The sequence below is a fragment of the Piliocolobus tephrosceles genome, chromosome 3 (genome assembly GCF_002776525.5).
Source record: "Piliocolobus tephrosceles isolate RC106 chromosome 3, ASM277652v3, whole genome shotgun sequence".
Taxonomy (NCBI): Eukaryota; Metazoa; Chordata; class Mammalia; order Primates; family Cercopithecidae; genus Piliocolobus; species Piliocolobus tephrosceles.
Window position 1 is genome coordinate 114,765,208 of NC_045436.1, and position 22,546 is coordinate 114,787,753.

The 22,546-nt window shown below is 36.4% G+C and overlaps 1 protein-coding gene across 2 annotated transcripts in view; it reads left to right on the forward strand.

The window, feature by feature from the left end:
- The window catches only part of BTC (betacellulin), a 52,841-nt gene that overhangs the window by 22,253 nt on the left and 8,042 nt on the right, over positions 1-22,546 (forward strand). For both annotated transcript variants that reach the window (XM_023189797.2, XM_023189798.2), the window contains exons 2-3: positions 4,210-4,308; positions 19,076-19,193. In XM_023189797.2, coding sequence (XP_023045565.1) covers positions 4,210-4,308; positions 19,076-19,193 — 217 coding nt within the window. The remainder of the gene's footprint in view (positions 1-4,209; positions 4,309-19,075; positions 19,194-22,546) is intronic.

The window sequence follows — 22,546 nt, forward strand, 5'->3', positions numbered from 1 at the left end:
ATAATGGTTGAACTAGTTTACAATCCCACCAACAGTGTAAAAGTGTTCCTATTTCTCCACATCCTCTCCAACACCTGTTGTTTCCTGATTTTTTAATGATTGCCATTCTAACTGGTGTGAGATGGTATCTCATTGTGGTTTTGATTTGCATTTCTCTGATGGCCAGTGATGATGAGCATTTTTTCATGTGTCTGTTGGCTGTATGAATGTCTTCTTTTGAGAAATGTCTGTTCATATCCTTTCCCCACTTTTGGATGGGGTTGTTTGTTTTTTTCTTGTATATTTGTTTGAGTTCTTTGTAGATTCTGGAAATGAGCCCTTTATAAAAGTTATTAACTGATGCTTTTAAAAATCATTTATTCCTCATTAAGAACTCATGGCAAATCTCAATTTCTCCATGAAGTCTTTGCCACTAAGCAGAGTTGATTCTCTATCCTATTACTTCTGCATTATCATCGTTGTTGTAGATATTATGCTGTACCTTAAAGATTTGTGTGTCAGGCCAGGCTTGGTGGTGTGTGCCTGTAACCCTGGCAGTTGGGGAGGCTGAGACGGGTGTATCACTTGAGGTCAGGAGTTCAAGACCAGCCTGGTCAACACAGTGAAACCCCATCTCTACTAAAAATACAAAAATTAGCCAGGCATGGTGGCAGGCACCTATAATCCCAGCTACTCGGGAGGCTGAGGCATGAGAATCTCTTGAACTTGGGGGGTGGAGGCTGCAGTGAGCCGAGATTGCACTGCTGCCTTCTAGCCTGGGAAACAGAGTGAGGCTCTTTTTAAAAAAAAAAAAAAAAAAAAAAAAAAAAAAAAAAAAAAAAAAAAAAAAGAAAAAGAAAAGAAAAAAAAAAAAGAAAGTAAAAGTGTGTGTCTATCTTATCAGAATGTGATCTTCTTGAAGTTAATGATAATACCTGTGTCTGTTATCTTAGAGCCTTCAGTGTCTTGAGTCTTGCACCTGTGTCAAATACATAGTCTTAATAAATATTCATTGTATTATGAATGAACAGGAGTGTCCTTTTTCTTTATGGCAGCCTTTATTGTTTAGTAGATAGTTTTGTGAGCATTTATCTGGTTTCTGAGTCTCTTTTTACAGATCACAAACGCAAATACCTGTTAGGGCCTGAATAGTTAAAAGAGATAAGTGCAGGAAGCCTCATGGGTCTGGGGCACTTAAAGGGGTCACCTGCTTCTTAGTTTCAGCCAGTTGTTGCTAGGAAAGTATTTTAGATCTGTCTTGCCAGATCTTCCACTATTTCAATGGAAGAAGAAAATTCAGGCTTAATATGAACTGCCTTGATTCAATTATTAAAAACTGTGAAGGTCAGGCAAATGCTTCTTCAGGCTCGCTTTGGTTCACACCCACCAACTTGTGACCTGTAGGTTGCTGGGGTGGGCAGGAAGAGGAGCAGTGTATGCTCTGCTTGGTTTGGGAGCTGGCTTGGCTGAGGATACCTCCTCCCCATGCTTTGCCTCCACCTGTGAGGACACTAACCTCCTTTTGTCAACTGACACCAGCATGTGAAACGAGGCTTAGCTGAAGGAGCCTGGGCCGTAGCCCCCAGCCTATGGGGATGTTTGAAGGCCTCAGCAGGGTTTCAAAGGAATTGGAACTCCCTCTGTGAGTGGAATTGGAGAATAATGGGTTAAATTATAAGTAATAGTGAGAAGGCGTGCAACTGGACTGCAAGTTGTATAGCATGTGCCAAGCCATGTGCTCTTTTCAAAAATAAACTTAATTTTTACAATAACCCCAAGAAGGAGATACTACCATCCTCAGGTTGCAGATGCAGAATCTCTATGAGATTTAGAGATTTTTTATTTTTGTTTTTAATTTTTAGTTCCCATCATTAGAAGAGATTAAGGCCTCCTATTACTGCCCATGAAGAAAACCCATGGATGGGATTTTAGAAATGAATTAAACATATTTTATTATTTTCCACTAGAAATTGCTCCTGGGATTTTTGAATATAAAGAGTTTTTTTCTTGTTCATGTATAGATTGATTCATTCAGTCTTTTAACATTTGTTGAATATTTGTTAAATTCTGTATTAGGCACCAGGATTACAAAGATGAATAATATAAAATTCCTGTGCTTCAGAAGCCCTAAATGATTGTTTGTTTCTATTTGTTTTAAGTGTGAAGGAAAGGGCAGGTGCTGGGAGAAAACGTGTAAATAATCTAGAAATTTGGTAGCCAAATTACAGTTTACAAAGGAAATACACGAGTCACCTCTTTTTTCTTGTTGCAACAGATAAAATGTGCTTTAAGAAAACTTAGAAAGTACAAATAAGGAAAAATTAAGAAAAGTGTTGCCTTCAGGAAATTGTGAGCAACCCTCTACTTATTCACCTTTTGACTATATGGATAGGTTTTTACATATGTTTGAATATCATCTTTTAATGGCTGAATAGTATTTTATTGCATGAAGGTAGTTCAATGTACTTAATCCTCTATTGTCAGTTATTTAGGTAATCTATATATTTTTTTAAACTCATGCCATTTTGTAGCTAAATGTCTTTATTTAACGTGAATTATTTCCTTAGGAAAAACCATTAGCAATGTAATTACTGAATTTAAGACTTATACATTGTGTTTTCATTTGCTTTTGTGTTTTGTATAGTGCTAAATTGTCCTCAAGGAAAGCAGTACTAATTTACCCATCACCAATGGATTTGAGTTTCCATTTCTCTTTACTGTTACCCATGCTAGGTACAATTTCTTTCTTTAAAAAAATGTTCCACTTAGATAGGTATGAAAGAGTCTCTCTTTTAAAAGACCCTTTTGAAAACTCTTGACCTTTGAATTTGCTAGCCACTATTGCTTTCTGGTACAGTAGTAGCACTTTGTGTTATGGTTAATTGGCTCCACAGCTTGGGGGCAACTTGAAGATTTTGCGATCTAGCACATCCTATTCACCTGTGTGTTCCTGTATGTCCATGAATGTTTGTTGAACGAAATTGAATTGGAGAATATCTGTAAGTTTAGAAATCATTAGATGTATAAATTTCAATACAACTGGTGGACAGGCTATTTTATTCTTGTCAGTTGCATAATAATAAGTCATTTTTATTGCATGTTGCTTATATACCAGCACCGTGTTAAGTGCTTTTCATAGTTATCTGGCAAAAACAGCTCTTAAACTCAAGACCAGCTAATTCCTAAGCCATCTTTCTCTTTCTTGACTTTCCTCCCTCTTCTCCTCTTTTTTTTTTCTATTCTTTCCTCCTATTATTATGGACATGTTTAAACATATACGAACTAGAGAGGACAACATAATGAACCTTGATATACCCACCATCAGCTTCAGCAATTATCAATATGTAGCCAACCTTATTTCATCCATGCCTTTTCATCACTTCTTTGTATCCTCCTTCTCATGTTGGATTATTTCAAAGCAAACGTCAGACACATCAATTTTATCCATAATCACACACACACACACACACACACACACGATATAGACCCTGTTTTTTAACCTAAACCACAATATCATTATCATACTTTAAAATATCTATAACTTTTTAAAATATTATCTAGTGTTCTGTCAGTGTCAAATTTCCCTAATTATATCATAAGTGACCTTTTCTGGTTGGTTTGTTTGAATTAGTATCTACACAAGTACTGCACATTATATTCTGAACCATTCTAACCACAGCATGGCATTCTTCTCTACCTTGTAAAACATGTGGCCTGTCCTTCTCAGAAACAGAGATTCTTAGCTGAAGGAACCTAAAATTTTTAAAGAATTCCCATGGATCAAATATCTCCCCAGAAAGAAGCACACTCAGTTGTTAACACCTGAGAAACGCTGGGTCTGTGTGGAATGGAGAAGGCACTCTGCTTGCCATGGAGGTTCACCATCCACTCTCCCTGGAAATTCATCAGTATATTCACTGAGGGACTGGGAATTCAGCTACTCTTACTTCTGCTTTTGTTATAAGGCTCCTTCACAAGCTATGGCCAAGTTTCTTCCTTAAGATCCATAGTTAGATATAAGTGATGGTGACTTGAAAATTCATTCTTTAGCAATGAGCTGAAAATGTGCAGCATGCTGGCCTCTGTATCTCTTCTGGGAGTGAATGACTTGGAAATGGAAACCATAGGTTGTTATTTTCATAAATGTGTGAAATGGGTGATGACTTTGATAGACTGTTTCACAATAAGCAAATTTTCATGTCTGGTTTTGGTTGTGTTTTGAACTTGAAGGTCTAGTGATCCTCCACTGTGTAGTGGCAGATGAAAATTCCACCAGAAGTCCTGAAACCAATGGCCTTCTCTGTGGAGACCCTGACGAAAACTGTTCAGGTAATGTTTAACAAACTTTATATTCAAATCTGAGTTTTAATTTTCTGATAATAACAGTACTCACAATACTAGGTAATTATTTGAGCACATATTGAAGTACCAGCCACTGTGCTAAGTGCTTTATACACAGTAATTCATCACTACTCACAAGAGCCCTCTGAGCTACATAATGCTTTTCATTTTACTTCAAGGAAAAACCTACAAAGATTAAGTAACTTGCCAAAGGTCATACAGCTGGAAAATAGCAAATCTGGAATTCAAACGCAGGTCTTTCTGATTCTAGTGCCTCTAGTCAGTCACTGTATTTTGGGTCACAGATGCATGTTCCAGACTCTAGCATGTGATATCTTAGTCTGGATTAATGAAAAGCTGACATATTCTACTCAAAGTTAAATTCCTTTTTTCTTTTCTATTTCTTAGTTAAAAGAAGGGAAGAAGGCAAGGATTTTACATATTTTACCTTGGAGATGCTTGAATTAGTGTTCTGAAACTTATCAGTCTAAGGCAGGAGTTGGCCTTAGTAAAGGGTTAGGTAATAAGAGTTTTAGGCTTTGTGGATCATGATGTCTTTGTCACAACTACTCAACACTGCCATTGTACTGTGAAAGCAGTCATAGACACTATGCAAATGAATAGGTTGGGCTCTGTTCCAATAAAACTTTAGTTAGAGAAACAGGCTGTGGGCCAGATCTGATGCTTGGACTACAGTTTGCTGACCCCTGGTCTAAAGTTATGTTTGTTCTGTATAGATTGTATGGTCTGGTCTTCTACTGGGGTTATTTCTGACTTAAAAAAAAGAAAACAAAACACAGGCCAACTAAAAAAGTAGGGTGCAGTGGAGAAGAGCCTCCTGTATTCCCTGGAAACTTCTATGAACTGGGAGTATGGTGACTTGGTGTAAACTGCTCCTTTCCTAGCACTCTTGGGAAGTTGTAACAGAGCCAGGAACACACTGAGCAAGTCTTCCTGATGTGACTCATCAGTTCCAGCCCAATTTTCCCCTTTCATCCCTCACAGTAGTGGGTGGTCAGAGGGTGCTCATGGGCTGTAGAATCTAATGATGTCTTAGGTCATGTTTGGGTCTTGTCATCCTCGTAGGCAGAAGAACAAGGCCAACTTTATGTGTTCATGTGTTTTTCTTCAGTCTGGTTTCAAATGTCTTCAGTGATGGCATTTTTTCACATTTCCCTTGGGAAATCATTCCATAATATGATGACAGACAATGTTCAAAAATCTTCCTCATCATCATCCTAAATGTGTTTTCTAATTTTATTTTTATTGTAGTAAGAACATTTAACATGAAACCTCCCCTTTTAACAAATTTAAAGTGGGCAATACAATATTGTTAACTATAGATTAGCAGATCTCTTCAAATGTATTAATCTTGCACTAACTGAAACTTTGTATGCATTGAATAGCAACTCCCCAAGCCTCCAGCAACCACCATACTACTATCTGCTTCTATAAATTTGGCTATTTTAGATGCCTCATATAAGTAGAGGCATTCTTATTATATTTGTCTTTCCGCGACTGTCTTATTTCACTTAGTAAAATTTCTTTCAGGTTCATCCATGTTGTCACGATGGCAGTATTTTTCTCTTTTGTAAGGCTGAATAATATTCTATGTATGTACCATACTTTCTTCATCCATTAATCTATCAGTAGACTCTTAGGTTGCTTCCACCTTTTGACTTTTATGAAATAATGCTACAATAAACATGGGAATACAAGTATCTCATTGAGATCCTGATTTTTATTAGGTTAGGTTATTTGCTTTCTTGTTATTGAGTTGTAAGAATTCTTTATGTATTTTGGATATGTGTAATCAATATGTTTTGTATAGTGCTAAATTGTCCTCAAGAAAAGCAGTACTAATTTACCCATCACAATGGATTTGAGTTCCCATTTCTCTTAACTGTTATAACTTCTAACCAACCCTGTCTCTGCACAGCCCAAACTCTGTTGTTTCTTTTGCTGCGAAGAAGCTTTTTCATTTGACATAGTCCCACTTGTTTATTTCACTTTTGTCACCTGTGCTTTTGGTGTCACATCTAAGAAATCATTGCCAAGACTAATATCAAGAAGTGTTATCTTATGTTTTCTTGCAGGAATTTTACTGTTTCAGGTCTTAAATATACGTCTTCAGTCCATTTTGAGTTGATTTTTGTGTAATGTAACAAGCGAGTCCAATTTCATTCTTTTGCATGTGGATATCTAGTTTTCAAGCATCATTTGTTTAAGAGACTACCCTTTCCTCTTTGTGTATTCTTAGTACCCTTTCTGAACATCAGTTGTTCATATATTCATGGGTTTATTGTTTGGCTGTCTACTCTGTTCTATTGGTCTTTATGTATGTCTTTATACCAGTACCATGCTGTTTTAATTATTACAGCTTTGTAATACATTTTAAAACCAGGAAGAATGATACCTCCAACTTTGTTCTTGCTCAAGATTGTTTCAGCTATCCAGGGTCCTTTGCAGTTTCCTTTGAATTTTAAATTTGGTTTTCCATTTCTGTAAAAAATGTCATTGGAATTTTGATAGTCAATCTATAGATCACTTTGTGTAGTATGGACATTTTAACAATATTAAATCTTTTGGTCCACAAAACCAAGATGTCTTTTTATATAGTTTTGTCTTTTTTAAATTCTTTAATTAATATTTTATAGTTTTCAGTGTACAAGTCTTTCATTTATTTAGTTAAGTTTATTCCTAGATGTTTTATTCTTTTTGATGCTATCGTAAGTTAATTTTTTACTTTGCTTTTTGAACAGTTTGTGATTAGTATATACAAATACAACTGTTTTTTCATGTTTATTTTGTATCCTACAACTTTGCTGAATTTGTAAATTAGTTCTTACAGTTTGTGTGTATTTGTATATGTGTGTGTGTGTCTGTGTGTAGTCTTTAGAATTTTACATGTTTAAGATCATGTCATCTTCAAGCAGAGATAAAATTATTTTTTTCCAATTTAGATTCCTTTTATTTTATTTTTTCCTGATTGTGCTGACTAGGACTTCCTGCACTATGTTGAATAGAAGCAGTTAGACTGGGCATTCTTGTCTTGCTCCTGATGTTAGAGGAAAAGCTTTCTAATTTTTTACCATTAAGTACCATGTTAGTTGGGGGTTTACATATAAGGCCTTTCTTATGTTGTGGTAATTTCCTTCTATTACTAGTTTGTTAAAAGCTATTATGAAAGGGTGTTGAATTTTGTCAAAATGAATTATGAATGAATCTATATTCATTAAAGACATTGCCTAGTAGTTTTCTTTTCTTATAATGTCTTTGTTTAACTTTGGTATCAGGGCAATCATGGCTTTGTAAAATGTTTTTGGAAGTGTTTCTTCCTCTTCAATTTTTTGAAAGAATTTAAGGATTGGAATTACATATTTAAATGTTTGATAGAATTCACTAGTGGAGGCATCTGGACCCAGGCCTTTATTTGTGGAGGTTTTAGATTATGAGCAATTTCCTTATTAGTCATAGATCTGTTCATATTTTCTGTTTCTTTATGATTCAATCATGGCTGGTTGTTTGTTTCTAGGAATTTTTCTGCTTCTTGGTTATTCAATTTTCATAGTAGTCTAATATAATCCTTTTTATTTCTGTGACATCAGTTCAAAAAGCACAAAAAATAGAAAAAGCTTATAGAATAAGATATAAAGAAAATATTTTTGTAGAGCTGTACAGTGTGTTTGTGTTTTCGGCTGTTATTACAAGAGTCAAAGGAAAAATTAATAAAAAAGTTTATACAATAAAAAGTTAATAGTAAATTAAAGTTGATTATTGAAGAAAGAATTTTTTTATAATACAAATGTATTGTAGCCTAAGAGTACAATGTTTATAAAGTCTACGGTGATTTATGATAATGTCCTAGGCCATCATGTTCACTCACCACTTACTCACTGACTTAACCCTGAGCAGCTTCTAGCCTTGCAAGCTCCTTTCATAGTAAGTGCCTTATATAGATATACTATTTGCAAATTTTTATATCATATTTTTACTGTACCTTTTCTGTGTTTAAATACAAAAATACTCACCATTGTGTTATGATAGTCTACAGTATTCAGTACAGTAACATGCTATATAGGTTTGTAGCCTCAGAGCAATAAGCTATACCACATAACTAAGGTATATATAGGCTACACCATCTAGGTTTGTGTAAGTACACACGATGATGTTTGCTCAATGAGAAAACTGCCTAATAATGCATTTCTCCAAACATATTCCTGTCATTAAGTGATGGATAGCTATATATCATCCTGGTCCTTTCTGGCCTACAAGGTTTCTGCTGAGAAATACACTGAGTGTGATGGAGGTTCCTTTGTGCTTGAAAAGTAATTTTCATCTTGCTCCTCTCAAAATTGTCTGTTTATTTTGAACTTTTGATAATTTGATTGTGAGGTGTCTTGGTGAGGATTTCTTTGGGTTTATGTTTTTGAAATTTGTTGGTCTTCTGAATATGTATGTACATTTCTTTCCTTAGATTTGGTAAGTTTGGGGCATTATTTCTTTGAATAAGCTTTCTGCCCCTTTCTATTTTTCCTCTTGGACTACTATCAGATATATATTGGTCTGCCTGTAATTATGGTGTTTCATAAGTCCTTTAAGCTTTTTCACTTTTTAAAATTCTTTTTTAATTTTTGCTCCTATGATTGTGTAATTTCCAATCATCTGTCTTGAAGTTCGCTAATCCTGTCTTTTGCTTGACATAGTCTGCTGTTGAACCCATCTATTGAATTTTCCAGCTTAGTTACTGAATTATCCAGCTTGAAAATTTATGTTTGATTAAAAAAATATTTTCTACCTCTTTCTTGAAAATTTCACTTTGTTCATGTATTGTTCTCCTGTCTTCACTGAGCATCTTTATGATAGTTATTTAAAATTCTCTGTCAAATAAATTTTACATCTTCATTTCATTAGTGTTTTTTTTTTTTCTTTAGGATATATTTACCTGTTCCTTCATTTTTCTTAACTTTCTGTGTTGGTGTCTGTGCATTGGAGAAAACAGCTACCTCTCCTCTCTTCATGGACTGACCTTATGAAGGAGGAGACTCTCATTAATCAGTCTGATTGAAGACTTGGGGGCCCTTTGAGGCTTTGTGCTAGTCCAACTCTCTTTGTTCTGAGATCTAGGAACTTTTCTTCTGATCATGCAGTGCTGTGTTAGGGGTAGGGATTATGATGAGAGACTGTCTCAGATTTTTTTACCTTCTTCAATGTGGCTGCTTTTGCATTCACTTAGAGGACAGGAGCTTCTCAACTATTTTCTTAATTTCTTACAAGAGAATTTGTCTTTGTTTTGTAATGTTGACTTAGTGTGTTTGTGGAAGGTAGGCTAGTTGGAGGCTTTCTATTCTGCCATCTTGATGATATTACTCCTCTTTTTTCTTTTCTTTAAAACAGTTTTTATTTCACTAGTTTTGGGGGAATGCCCATCAATGATAGACTGGATAAAGAAAATGTGGCACATATACAGCATGGAATACTATGCAGCCTTAAAAAAGAATGAGTTCATGTCCTTTGCAGGGACATGAATGAAGCTGGAAACCATCTTTCTCAAAAAACTAACACAGTAACAGAAAACCAAACACCAAATGTTCTCACTCGTAAGTGGGAATGGACACAGGGAGGGAAGCATCACACACCAGGGCCTGTTGGGGGACGGGTGGCAAGGGGCGGGAGAGCATTAGGACAAATACCTAATGCATGGGGGGCTTAAAACCTAGATGACTGGTTGATAGATGCAGGAAACCACCGTGGCATGTGTATACCTATGTAACAAACCTGCACATTCTGCACATATATCCCAGAACTTAAAGTAAAATTTAAAAAATAGTTTTGGAGGTACAGGTGGTTTTGGTTGCATGGGTAAGCTCTTCAGTGGTGATTTCTAAGATTTTAGTTCACCCATCACCCAAGCAGTGTACACTATATCCACTATGTAGTCTTTTATTCCTCACCCTGCTCCCAATCTTCCCCTCTCAGTCCCCAAAGTTTATTATAGCTTTCTTGTGCCTTTGCATCTGATATTGTTTGACTGTGTCCCCACCCAAATCTCACATTGACTTGTAATAATCCCCAGGTGTCAAAGGCAGCAGGACCAGGTGGAAATAATTGATTCATGGGGGCGATTTCCCCCATACTGTTCTCATAGTATTGAATAAGTCTCACGAGTCCTGATGTTTTTATAAATGGGATTTCCCCTGCACAAGCTCTCTTGCCTGCTGCCGTGTAAGACATGACTTTGCTCCTCAATCACTGTCTGCCATGATTGTAAGGCCTCCCCAACCATGTGAAACTGTGAGTCAATTAAACTTCTTCCTTTTGTAAGTTACCTAGTGTTGGGTATGTCTTTATTAGCAGCATGAGGACAGATTAATAGAGCATCTTCATAGCTTATCTCCCACTTATAAGTGAGAACATACACTATTTGGTTTCCCATTCCTGCATTACTTCTCTTAAAATAATGGCCTCCAGTTCCATCAAAGTTGCTACAAAAGACATTATTTTGCTCATTTTTATGGTCAAGTAGTATTTCATGGTGTATATAAACCACATTTTCTTTATCCAATCATTGGTTGATGGGCGCTGTTTTCTAATTTTTTATGTACTACAAATGGATGTAGTTTTTATATGTCTCTCTAATACCTTTTAACAAAAAGAGGGGTCTAAGAAAATCCTTGAACAGAATAATCCCCAGTCTCTCACTCTAAGCCATTTTTTTGTCTTAGGCAGCTTTCTGCTTCCAGCACCAAAATTTTCATTTTCGAAGTCTACGCCCATCATTGCAGACCTTCCCATCACACGTCTTCCATAGTAACTCAGTGACAAGTTGCAGCCTGCATGGTCTTAGCATGCCACAGGTCTAATCACTCACTGTGTAAAAGCCGGTTTCCCACAGTGTAGAGGCTACAGTATATGATCTTTATTTTTAATTTTTTAAAATTTAATTACCCATTTTTGCATTATTTGCATAGTTTTAGCTTTTAAATTTATCTCTAATTTTTTCTCTGGAGGATCACTGAGGAAGTAGTTATTTTTGTTCACCCACTCAAATCCATAATTTTCTCTGAATTAGTTGTAATTTCTTTTCTGAGACATAGTCTGGGGACATGTCCAAATAATTATTTTTTGGTATATTTTCTGTTTTCTTTAAAATTTATTATGATTATTTTTAATTGACACAATAATTATACATATTTATAGGATACAGTGGTCTATTTCGACGCATGTATACAATGTGCAGTGATCAAATCAGGATAATTAGCACGTATCTATCACCTCAAGCATTTATCATTTTTATGTGTTGAAAATATTCAAAATCTTCTCTTTCAGTTATTTCAAAATACGCAGTAAATTATTGTTAATTATAGTTACCCTACAGTGTTAGAGAACATTAGAACTTTATTCCTCCTATCAAACTATGATTTCGTATCCTGCAACCAATCTCTGACTATCTCCCCACCTCCTCAGCATCCATGAAAAGCGAAATTTATTAATCTCTGATTCTTTTTTATCACTATTGCTTGTATGTTCCCTTTCCCTCCCATTCAGGAGGTTAAGCCTGCATTTATAGATCTTATAAATATTTTAGTAAAATTATTGTAAATTTTGTAAACTATTTTACAAATCTTAAATATAAACATATTATTTACAAATAATAAATGTAGAAGCTGAAAACTATGCAAATAAGGCAAAAATGAGTATTTGACTTAAAAAAATTAAAAATAGAGGCCATATACTGTAATCTCTACATGGGGAAACTTTCTTTTACACCATGAGTGATTAGGCCTGTGGCATGCTAAGACCATGCAGGATGCAACTTGTCACTGACTTACAATAATTTTAAGAAAATATTATTTGTAAATTATTTTAGTAAAGTTATTGGCATAATTAAGATACAAATACATTAGTGATTTGGTGGAAGATCACTTTGCTTAAATATCACAATAATAATATAATGTCAGAAAAATTATTTTGTATTTTCCTGTATAGGATATAGAATTTTTTCTTGCAAATGGGCTTAAAAACATAGTTACACATTTTACTATTTGAGGAATATTATCTAGAGATGGAGAGAAGACAGACTTCAACATGGCTATATGTTGAGAAATCAATGAGAAACCAGAAATACAGAGCAAAAATGCTTAATTATTTCTTTAGTTTACTCTTCTTCTCCTAGTATCCTATTAGAAAACAGAAAACAAACAAAAAACATCTCAAGAACACAATTCTAGAGGTGTTGAAAATCAATTGATTTGATTTTGAAAATTTTAATCAAGGATGGAGCTTCTTGAAAGTTTTGTGGCATTGAGTAGCGTTATTTATGTTACTACTGTCCTTTCACATTATCAGGCTAAAATAACTGCATTACCTTAAAATATCGGGTAAAATTAATAGGTAGACTATGCTAAATATCTTTGAACTTGATCTCTCAGAATCTAAGGTAGATGGGCCTACTCTTTTATGATGGTCACAATAGCATTAATTAACTTATTTAAATCAATTTTCTTCCCCTTTCCACCCTCCTTCCCATTCTCCTTCCCTCTTTACTTTTTTGTTTCCTTCCTTCCTTCAGCCCTATTTTCCTTCCTTTATTTGGTGATTTATTTTATTATACTTTATTCCTTTGGGGCATAGCATCATCATCAACAATTACACTTTTAATAAAAAGATAGCGTCCATCATCTATTTATCTCCTACTGTGTGCCAAGGACTGTTCTGAGTGTTTTATGTCTATAAATTCATTTAATCCCATGGGGTACCTACATTACTCCCTTTTTCAAATGAAGACACTGCGGCACAGAGAGATAAAGTAATTTGTTCAAGATCACACAGTAAACAAAGTAGCCTGACATGAATTCAGATACATCATCTCTCTAGAAAGTGCGTTGTTAATCACCATGCTAAACTGCTTAGAGTCATGTGGGAAGATCAAAATGTGGAACGTGTGAGAAAAATGCTAAAAATAATAACAATCATTTCCCGAAGGTAAAGTGCAAATGAGAACAGTAGGTTCTTGAAAAATAAATTAATAGGGTGCTGGAACAGATCTTCTGTACTGACTATATCATTTTCTAACTTGGGTGATGCATTCATTCATCTTACTAATATTTATGAGCACCTACTATGCAGCAGGCTGTCGTCCAGGTGTAAGGGATGCAAAAATGGATAGTGGTCAAATATGAAGTCAGAAAGGTAACGGAGAAAGAGAGGTAATGAGTACTGTATAACAGAGCCTTGCCAAGGAGTATAAGGCCTTCAGTTTTTTCTCTGAGTGAGTTTTAATGGCATTACTCTGGTTTTTGTATGCAGATTTGATAGTCAAGTGGGCAAAGGCAAAAGGAAAGAGACTAGCTAAAGGTGTGTTATAGAAGCTATTTCCAGCCTGAGACGCTACTGGGCTCAGACCAGGGTAGTGGAGATCGTGGGATTATTCTGCATAGATTTTGAATGCAGCCAACAGGGTATGTTGGTGCATTGGATGTAGGGTAAGAGCGAAATAAGTCAAGATAATTCCAGTATTTTTGGCAGAAATAATATAAGAATGGATATTATTTACTGAGATAAGGAAAGACCAAGTTTCAACGGGAAAATCAAATATTCGATTTTGAAAGTGTTAAGCTGAAATGCCAGTTAGATATCCAAGTGAAGATGTTAGTTGGACAGTTGGGATTGAAGGATGATATCTAGGATGTAAACTAAATTTAGAAATTGTTATCATAAAGGTGTGTTTAGGACAGGAGACTTCATGAGCTTACCCAGGAAGGAGAAGAGATGAAAGAGTATCCAGCCCTGCTGTATTTGCAAAATTTTAGAGGTTGAGGGAGGCGAGGAGGAACCTGTAAAGGAGAATGAGCAAAGGATTCGTCATGCACACAAGAATTCTATAGCATGCATTCTTGAAAAACAAGGGAAAGATAAGTTTTCTTCCTGTCCCTTCATCTTTATTTGCCTCTAGCCATGAATATTTTCAAACATATGCAAAGATACCCATGCTTCAACATTGATTCTTTTTTTTCCACCAAAGGGATTAAATGAGAAAGGGCAGCTCTGGGTGAAGGCCCATTCCTATAAGCTCAGAAATGGTTGGCAGGGCCTTCTTAGTTGAAAGACATGCTATTCTGTCCATATCGCACCACTGAACTCCTATATAAGCAAATTCTAGTAGCTCAGAAAAAGTTAACATGTACCTCTGTGAGATGTAACGTCCCCTTTCACTTTTCTGGAGGAAATGTCATTGGATGTAAGACAAATGGGAATCCTAAATTAAAATAAATTTTCAAAGTTTGTATTTCTTCAAGGACACTGTGAATTTACATTCCCCTGACCAGAGATAGCTGGCAAGATTAAAAAGAAAATTAACTTTAAATATATAAAACTTTCTTCTTCACATTTTGGCCTAAGAGGTTTGTAAAAGGAGGAAATCCCTATTGGGAAGATGCCTGGAAGCCAAGGAGTAAAATAATAAAGCCCTAGGCTCTACTTCCTATCAGTGTGGGAGTATGAATTTATAGTTGTTTTTCTTCCTCAGTCTCCTTGTTAACACCTGTGAGACATCTATTTGAAAGTTTAGCCTTTCCCTTTACATTTGTACATAGAGATTTAACTATGCATCTAACTACGGAGCTAGAGACACTATAAGGCTATAACCATTGTAATAGGTATTACAAAAAAGCACTGTAATAACAGTTGTAGTATTGACTGACCTTTGAGTTGACTTCAGAATACAGTTGCTGATATTAATGTCATCTACAAAATTATTAAATACATTTGAATGGACACTGTTAGAATAAATAAGCAAAGGTTTTATGAAAGATACAGCTCCTGGATCTACTCCTCAGAGTTTTAGTCACAAAGGCATCACAAACCCTCTTTTGTCTTGAGAACTAGAATCATATAGAGACTAAGGAACTATCCTATGTTTAATCAAAATGTCCATCAAATTGAGGAAAATTCCATATGGAAACTAAGTCATTTAGGTGTCTGCTGTATTCCTCCACTTTGGCTTAGCCCAAGGGAATCTAGTACATCTCATCTAACTACCCATCTGACCCAAGGAGGATGACTACTTCTTGTTTAATTGCTGTATGATCTAAGAAAGATGTCCCTGCTTCCGATTCCTTTTGCAAACCTTAGAGTTGGGTTTTTACATCCACTGACCTGCAATAACCCTAATGATTTCTTATTTAATTGGTGTTTAGCATCTTTGGAATATAGAGTCTTATGAAGAGATTGATATATATTACCTGTGGTGCCCATCCACTTATGAGATTGTGTTGCAGCCTGACCCACTAGTGGATGTACTTTTCCAGTGAAATTCTCTGGGACAGGAGTATGTTTTGTTTTTGGAATTTGAGTTGGAAAAGGGTAATGTGGGAGGAAAAAAGATCAATTGCATTCCACTCCCTCTAGGATCAGAGGGATATTTCTGGTTGTTATCTTGCTACATTTTCAAGACTATGTCATTCACTTTACAACAGAGAAACACAACAGTTAGGACATATCCCTCTTTTGTCATAGAATTAACTTTTCCTTCTTCTTGATAAATATCGCTGGAATGGAAGGGTGTATTCACCCTCCTGTGCCCTATATCATCAGGTCTCATGACGGGCAGAAAGCATTGGGTCCTATAGTTCAATTTTTAGATAAAATGAACTTGATGAATACTGGATTATAAGGAACTGAAATTTTAGGTGCCGTTCAAAAAAAAAAAAAAAAAAAAAAAAGAGAATACTGATAAGCTTTCTCATTTTGACAAGGACAAGATGATCCCATCTGGGTTTGTATGTGTATGTGTGTGTGTATGTGTATTTATGTGCATGTGTGACAGTATGCGTGATTTACTTTGCTTTCAGGTTTTAAAGTTCCATAAAGAAATCACTGGACATTTTCTGCCTGGTGGCATGGAAATGTTTTAAAATCTAAATAATGTTGGGAATATTTAAGAGCATGCTTACTTGGCAAAGGAGAGAGCTCTGTGAGCGATCAAAACAAGACCTGGCAAACAATTCCTTGGCATAGATTTGTGCTGCTTGGATGAACGAAGGCTGATCAAATCACTGCATTCAGCAGCTGCTGGTTAATTTGCTTTTTGGTATCATACTCTGCATGGTGTTTATCAAAAGCCTGGGTGCATTTAAAGGGGCACAGCAACTAGAGAAATAAGTAAAGATTAGGATATATAGCCAAATGACTTTGATATTTAAAGACAGGTATGCTTTGCAAATCTGGAAAGGTCTTTCCGGTTCTTACAAGATCTGTCATTGAGTCTGCTGCCTCTTGAGTTAATCTCCTTCCCCTCCATCTCCCTAGCACAGACTCTTATCGCATGTGTCTCTTTGCCCCCACTAAGAGTCCACTCTATACTCTCCTATATAATATGGCAATAAAATGCTCTACAGTTTAAAGTATTTTTATATATACCATTTAATTTCATCCATAGGAATCATCTTCAGCTCTCTCTTGCTTTGTGTTTCAAGTGTAAACACTTCAACCTACTGACATCTGAGGTTTCTAACTTTCATTCGCAGCCATTCTTTGCTGTTCCCCTTCAGGATCCTTTCGTTTCAGTGAAATGTGCCTCCCACTACCTGCACTAGACCTGCATATTCTTGACTCTGTGCCTTTGCTATTGACATTCTCCATAAATCAATTGCTTGTTCACCTCCTCTAAAAAATCTACATTTTCCATACATTTCTCTTTGATTAGGTCAGCATTCTTCATACTTATACGAGATTGCTGTTAGAATTGCCAAGATTTTAAGATTCTGGGATTAACTCATTTACTGAGGAGATGGCTGTCCCAGGAATTCTGCTATGAATTTCTACATATCTTTTTTTTTATTGCATCTCTCAATAGCCCTTCACTGTAGATGTTATCATGTCTGTCTTACAGATGAGGAAACAAAGATTCAGACAGCCTAATTAGCTTGCCCAGACTCATACAGCTAATGAAAGGTGGAGCTGAAAATTAAACACAAATTTTCTTTCTCCGAATCCAGTGTTCTTTCCACTGCTTCCAGTGTACTAAAACTATTATCTGGTTATGATGGTTGTTTTTGCCAGTTAATTGCTTATTCTTGTTTTTTGTTTGTTCTAATCTACCAATTTAAATAATAAGATAGGGTATCCTTTATTTCTTTGATGTTTTCTACTGCCTATTATAGAGCTCTGGAAATGGAAACACTCAACAAATGGAAGTTGACATCAATTTATTTGTCAAAATACACAGGTCTTTGTCTTTGATACATTTTGCAGTTATTTCTGGAAGAAATTTCAGCCCTTCTGATGAGTCTCATTGGTTGACATGTATCAAGCAAATATCTGGCATGTAGTTCAAGCAGCCAGCATAGGTGGTTATCAAGTCACCAATCAAACCAAGTTAACCAGTTCCTCAGTGAGATTCTGCCATCCCCTGAAACTCTGCACTGTGACCTGGAATCACAGGAATTTGCAGTGTATAGATCATCCTAACTCCTTTGAGATTCCTCTCTCTGGTGGCCTAGGGCAATTATATGTACCCTTTTCATAATAATAATTAAGATGTTTAGTAGCCATTGCTATTCATAAAATGATTATTCATTGTCATTGGGATGACAGGTGCCATACCAAACCTAGCATGACATGCCCTTCTGACATGAACACATTATGGTCCTCCTGGCTCCACAGGCACCTGGATCCTGCAAGCTGTTGGTTATACCATGAACATGGAAAGACCCTGGGCTGGAGCTGGCTTGTTAGTTGTTTTCTGTGGGTGTGGGCATATGTCCTTTGTAAATTAACAGACAAAACAGCTAGTTAGTATTTCTGTTCTGTTTCTCTTGATGACTCTTATTTACTGAAATTTTACATGTCAGTGATGGGGAAATGGCTATATGCTACTACCCTCGTTGAAAAATTAGGCAATCAAACCCCTAAAAGGGTAAGGCAAGGAAGTCAGTTCAGGATTGAAATCCAGAGCATGAAGCTTTCAGTATTTTCCTCCTCCTTCAGAACAGCAGAAAGAATTCATGGGCCAAATGAGAGACACAATTGCCCACGGAGGCAGGTGTGACTTCTGCATACATCAGGCTGAGAGTCAGTGACAGACACCTGGTGAGCAGCTGGCTCAACAAAATGCCAGTGTGTATGTGGCAGTCAAGATCGTGGACTCAGTGGCACACTCCCTGGGTTTGAGTCCCAGTTCTGCCACTTTCTATCTGTGTGATCTTGGAAGGTGACTTAACCTCCATGTGTTGTGCTTTGTACATCCATAAATTGGAGATTAAAATGGTGCTTACCTCACAAGGCTATTATGAACATTAAATGAACAATGTACAAAAAGCAAACAGACCAGCATCTAGCACCCAGGAAATACTATGAAAGTGTTTAAGTTAAACCACCACAACCAAACCCCAAAACCAACCAAACAAAAAACCTCTCTTCTCTAGCATGGCTCTGATAACGTTCATGGAATGAAAGCCTTCTTCTTATTATACTTGTGTTTCACCCTTTAAATGACACTAAAGTTTCTGAAAGGTAGGTTGAAGTCAATTCTTAATTAAAGTAGGTAACATTCTCACCATGATCCCCATTGTCCAATCTCTAGAGCTATTTTGGAGTCACAAAAGTCTGAATTTTATCCCAATGCAGAGAGAAAGAAAAATGAGAGATTCAAATATATTCTACAGAGAAACTGGCAGCAAGATAGGAATATGATTCTATTTACAAGCAAATATTTAAAAAGAGTTGATTTATTGAACTTTTTCTCATTTTCCAGCTACCACCACACAATCAAAGCGGAAAGGCCACTTCTCTAGGTGCCCCAAGCAATACAAGCATTACTGCATCAAAGGGAGATGCCGCTTCGTGGTGACCGAGCAGACGCCCTCCTGTGTGTAAGTGGAGTGTCCTCAGCCAGCAAGCAAAAGGGTGCAGAATGGTGCCCGCCTGGGGCTTGCCAGGACTGGAAAGTGTGAGCTAACCATACCATCTGTCCGAACGCAGTTCTCCCTGGTTCTACCCCCAGCCACTTGTTTAGGGGCCCACTCAGCAACGACTTATGGAGAAACTGACGCACACTTTCCTCCTGAAATATGAGTATGTGAGAGTTCAGCTTCACTTCCGGGCTGGGCAGTGTCCTCTGATTTCTTGCGCAAGCAGAACTGATCCTTTTCTGCTCAAATAATCTCCTGGGTGGTTCAAATGGAAATGAATTATTCTGGCAAGTGTTAGGTGGTTTATAGTTAGTGTAAATACGAGGAAATTCCTGCCAAATTAAGAGCTACTTTTGTAGGTGTCAGTTAAGTGCAAGGAATTAGTCTTATTTATAAATAAGAGATTAGCGAAGCCTGTTTAGTACAGTGGGGAATTGGAAGAGAAGTTTTCTTTTCAACTCTTTGTATTTGAGCCTAGTTCAGTTTTACTCAGGCAAACACAAGTTTCTTTTTGCGTCTTTTAAAAATGTGTTTTCTTCTAAAAAGATGTCCCATTAATGTGCTTCCTGGGACCTTTCCTTAGAGAAGTGGAAGGTGATTCTCCAAGTGCAATTTTGACTTGAAGTTCATAGAATGTTTATGTTCTTCTGCATAGTTGCCCCAGTATGTAAGTTTTCTTCCCATAAGTTTCTCAGAAAAATGATTCCAAATCCTAATTTTGTGGAAACTTTAAGGGTCATAAACTTTTTAAAAACTTAAATATATTTAATTTAAAAAAGAAATATGCGTGGATAATACTTGGAGGCAGATAACAATTCCTAATGTAAGAAAATAAGGAAGTGTGTGTGTGTGTGTGTGTGTGTGTGTGTGTGTGTGTGTGTGTATTGAGAGGGATAGATCTAATTTTTTAAAAAATTCATTTAATTGCTCCCTGGCTTGGAAGCATATATTGAATTTTAAAAATGTTAATGATCTTTAACCTAATACATTTTTGTGATTGGTTCCTATGTCTGCAGATTTATTGTTCTTTGATATTGCTGCCCTCTAAAATGAAAATCACAGTGTGTAATCTACCTGCCTAGGATCAACACACAGATTGTGCCCTTCAATGTAAAGTTTACACTCGATTTCTTAGCCTTGGTAGATCACCTGATCCTGGCTTAATTTTTTAGCTATATCTCACCATATTCCTAAATGCTCTTCTAAAATTCTACATTTCATTTCATGATTTATTATATGCTCTTATTCTTGCTATGATTTAAGATGCACCGCACTCATCATCTCCTTGTGCACCCCTTCACTGACTTCCTCCTTCTCAGGCACACACCCAGGTCTGAGTTAGATGGCCTTCCCCTGTGATCTAGCCACACCTCTATGAAAGCTCTTATCCACTGGAGCATAACTGGTGGTTTCTTTAAATGTGCCTTCTGTGACTGTGAGCTCCTATAGGGCAGGGCTCATGCCTTATTCATTTTTGTATTTCAGTGTCAAACACAGTCCTCAGAATTTACTAGGTGCACAATAAATGACTGATGTATGAACAAATAGTGCCTTTATTACAGTCCATCTAATGCTACACTAAATTTCCAGACCAAGGCCTTAATCTGAACGGAACATCTTCTTAGTAGAGGAATAATACACAGTCAATGGGAAGCAGAAGATCATAACAGACGGGGCACAGATTTTGGAGTCAGATATACCTAAAGTAAGATTTTGTTTTCCCCAATTATAAGCAGTGTTAACAGTGGGTCAGTTACCTTTTCTGAGCCTCAGTTTTATCATCTACAAGGAGTAACAATACTGTCCTGTCAAGTGGTGAAGATAGCAAAATAATAAATGCAAAAAACACTAATTGTGGTACCCAGCACAGAGCAAGAGTTTAATAATTTTTAAAGTTCCAACTTTTTAAGAACATATTTAAGTATGCCATAAATAAAAAGTTCCACTTTTTTATTTTTTTTTGACAGAGTCTCACACTGTCGCCCAGGCTGGAGTGCAGTGGGGTGATCTCGGCTCAGTGCAAGCTCCACCTCCCAGGTTCACGCCATTCTCCTGCCTCAGCCTCCGGAGTAACTGGGACTACAGGAGCCCGCCACCACGCCCGGCTAATTTTTTGTATTTTTAGTGGAGACAAAGTTTCACCATGTTAGCCGGGATGGTCTCAATCTCCTGACTTTGTGATCCACAGGTGCTGGGATTACAGGCGTGAGCCACCGCGCCCGGCCCCAACTTTTTAAAAACTTTTTTTTTTTTTTTTTTGAGAGAGGGTCTCGCTATATTGCCCAAGCTAGACTCAAACTCCTAGGCTAATGTGCTTCTCCTGCCTCATCCTCCCAAGATAGCTATGAGATGGGTAGTAGAAAATCAGCCTCGGACTGATGTTTCAGTTGATATAGCACAGATTCAGGCAAAATTCTCTTGCCATTGGTGATAACGCTGTCTTGAGAAACCAGAAATATTTCCTTTTCTTGGGATCATGGGATCCCACAAACATGGGAGTTTGTGGGCTCTTGTTTTTACATGAAAAACCAAAGTGTGTTTCAAATAATGCACATTTTCTCCTAGTAATCTTCTCAGTATTTCCTTTGAAAAGGAACAATTTGTTTCCAGATACACAATTTTTATTTACACATGCAGCACAGCACATCTACTATGCAGTTAAGAGCATGAACTTGGGAGCCAGACTGCCTGTTGGAAACCCCATTGCCTTATCTTCTCTGTGCGTCAGTTTCTTCATCTATAAAATGGGGTTAATGATAGCACATACCTCAAAGGTGGTAATAAGGATCAGGTTAATGTTTATAGATCTTTTACAACAGTTTCTGGTGGTTATTTCAGAATAGTGATCTCAACGCCCAATTTTGCAGTACCCTTAAGGATCATGAACATCTTTTAAAATTATTTTTGATTTTAAATAGTATAAGATGCTTATTAAATAAAAACCCACTTTATCACCATTTAATAAAAAAAAAAGTTAGAATCTGCTCTCTTTGCCTCTTCTCTTACATAAGAGATACACTCACTGAAAATAAACATCAGCTGATATGTTATTGGTTTGCTGAAGAGCATAAATAACGTAAGAACCATTATAACCAGCTATGTTAAGGTTTGACCTTTTAGCATGGATTCATTGGGGTACAACTTACAGGAAGTACTGCTTAATGAGGAATTCAGTTAAAGCATTGTTAAACCACCAATCCCACAGCATATAATTAGGAAAACATTCTAGAAGAGTAGAAAGTAATTGTCGTGCATTTTATGGGCAAAGCTATTGTTTAAAAATATCACATTTAGTAAATTTGTTAGAGGAATAT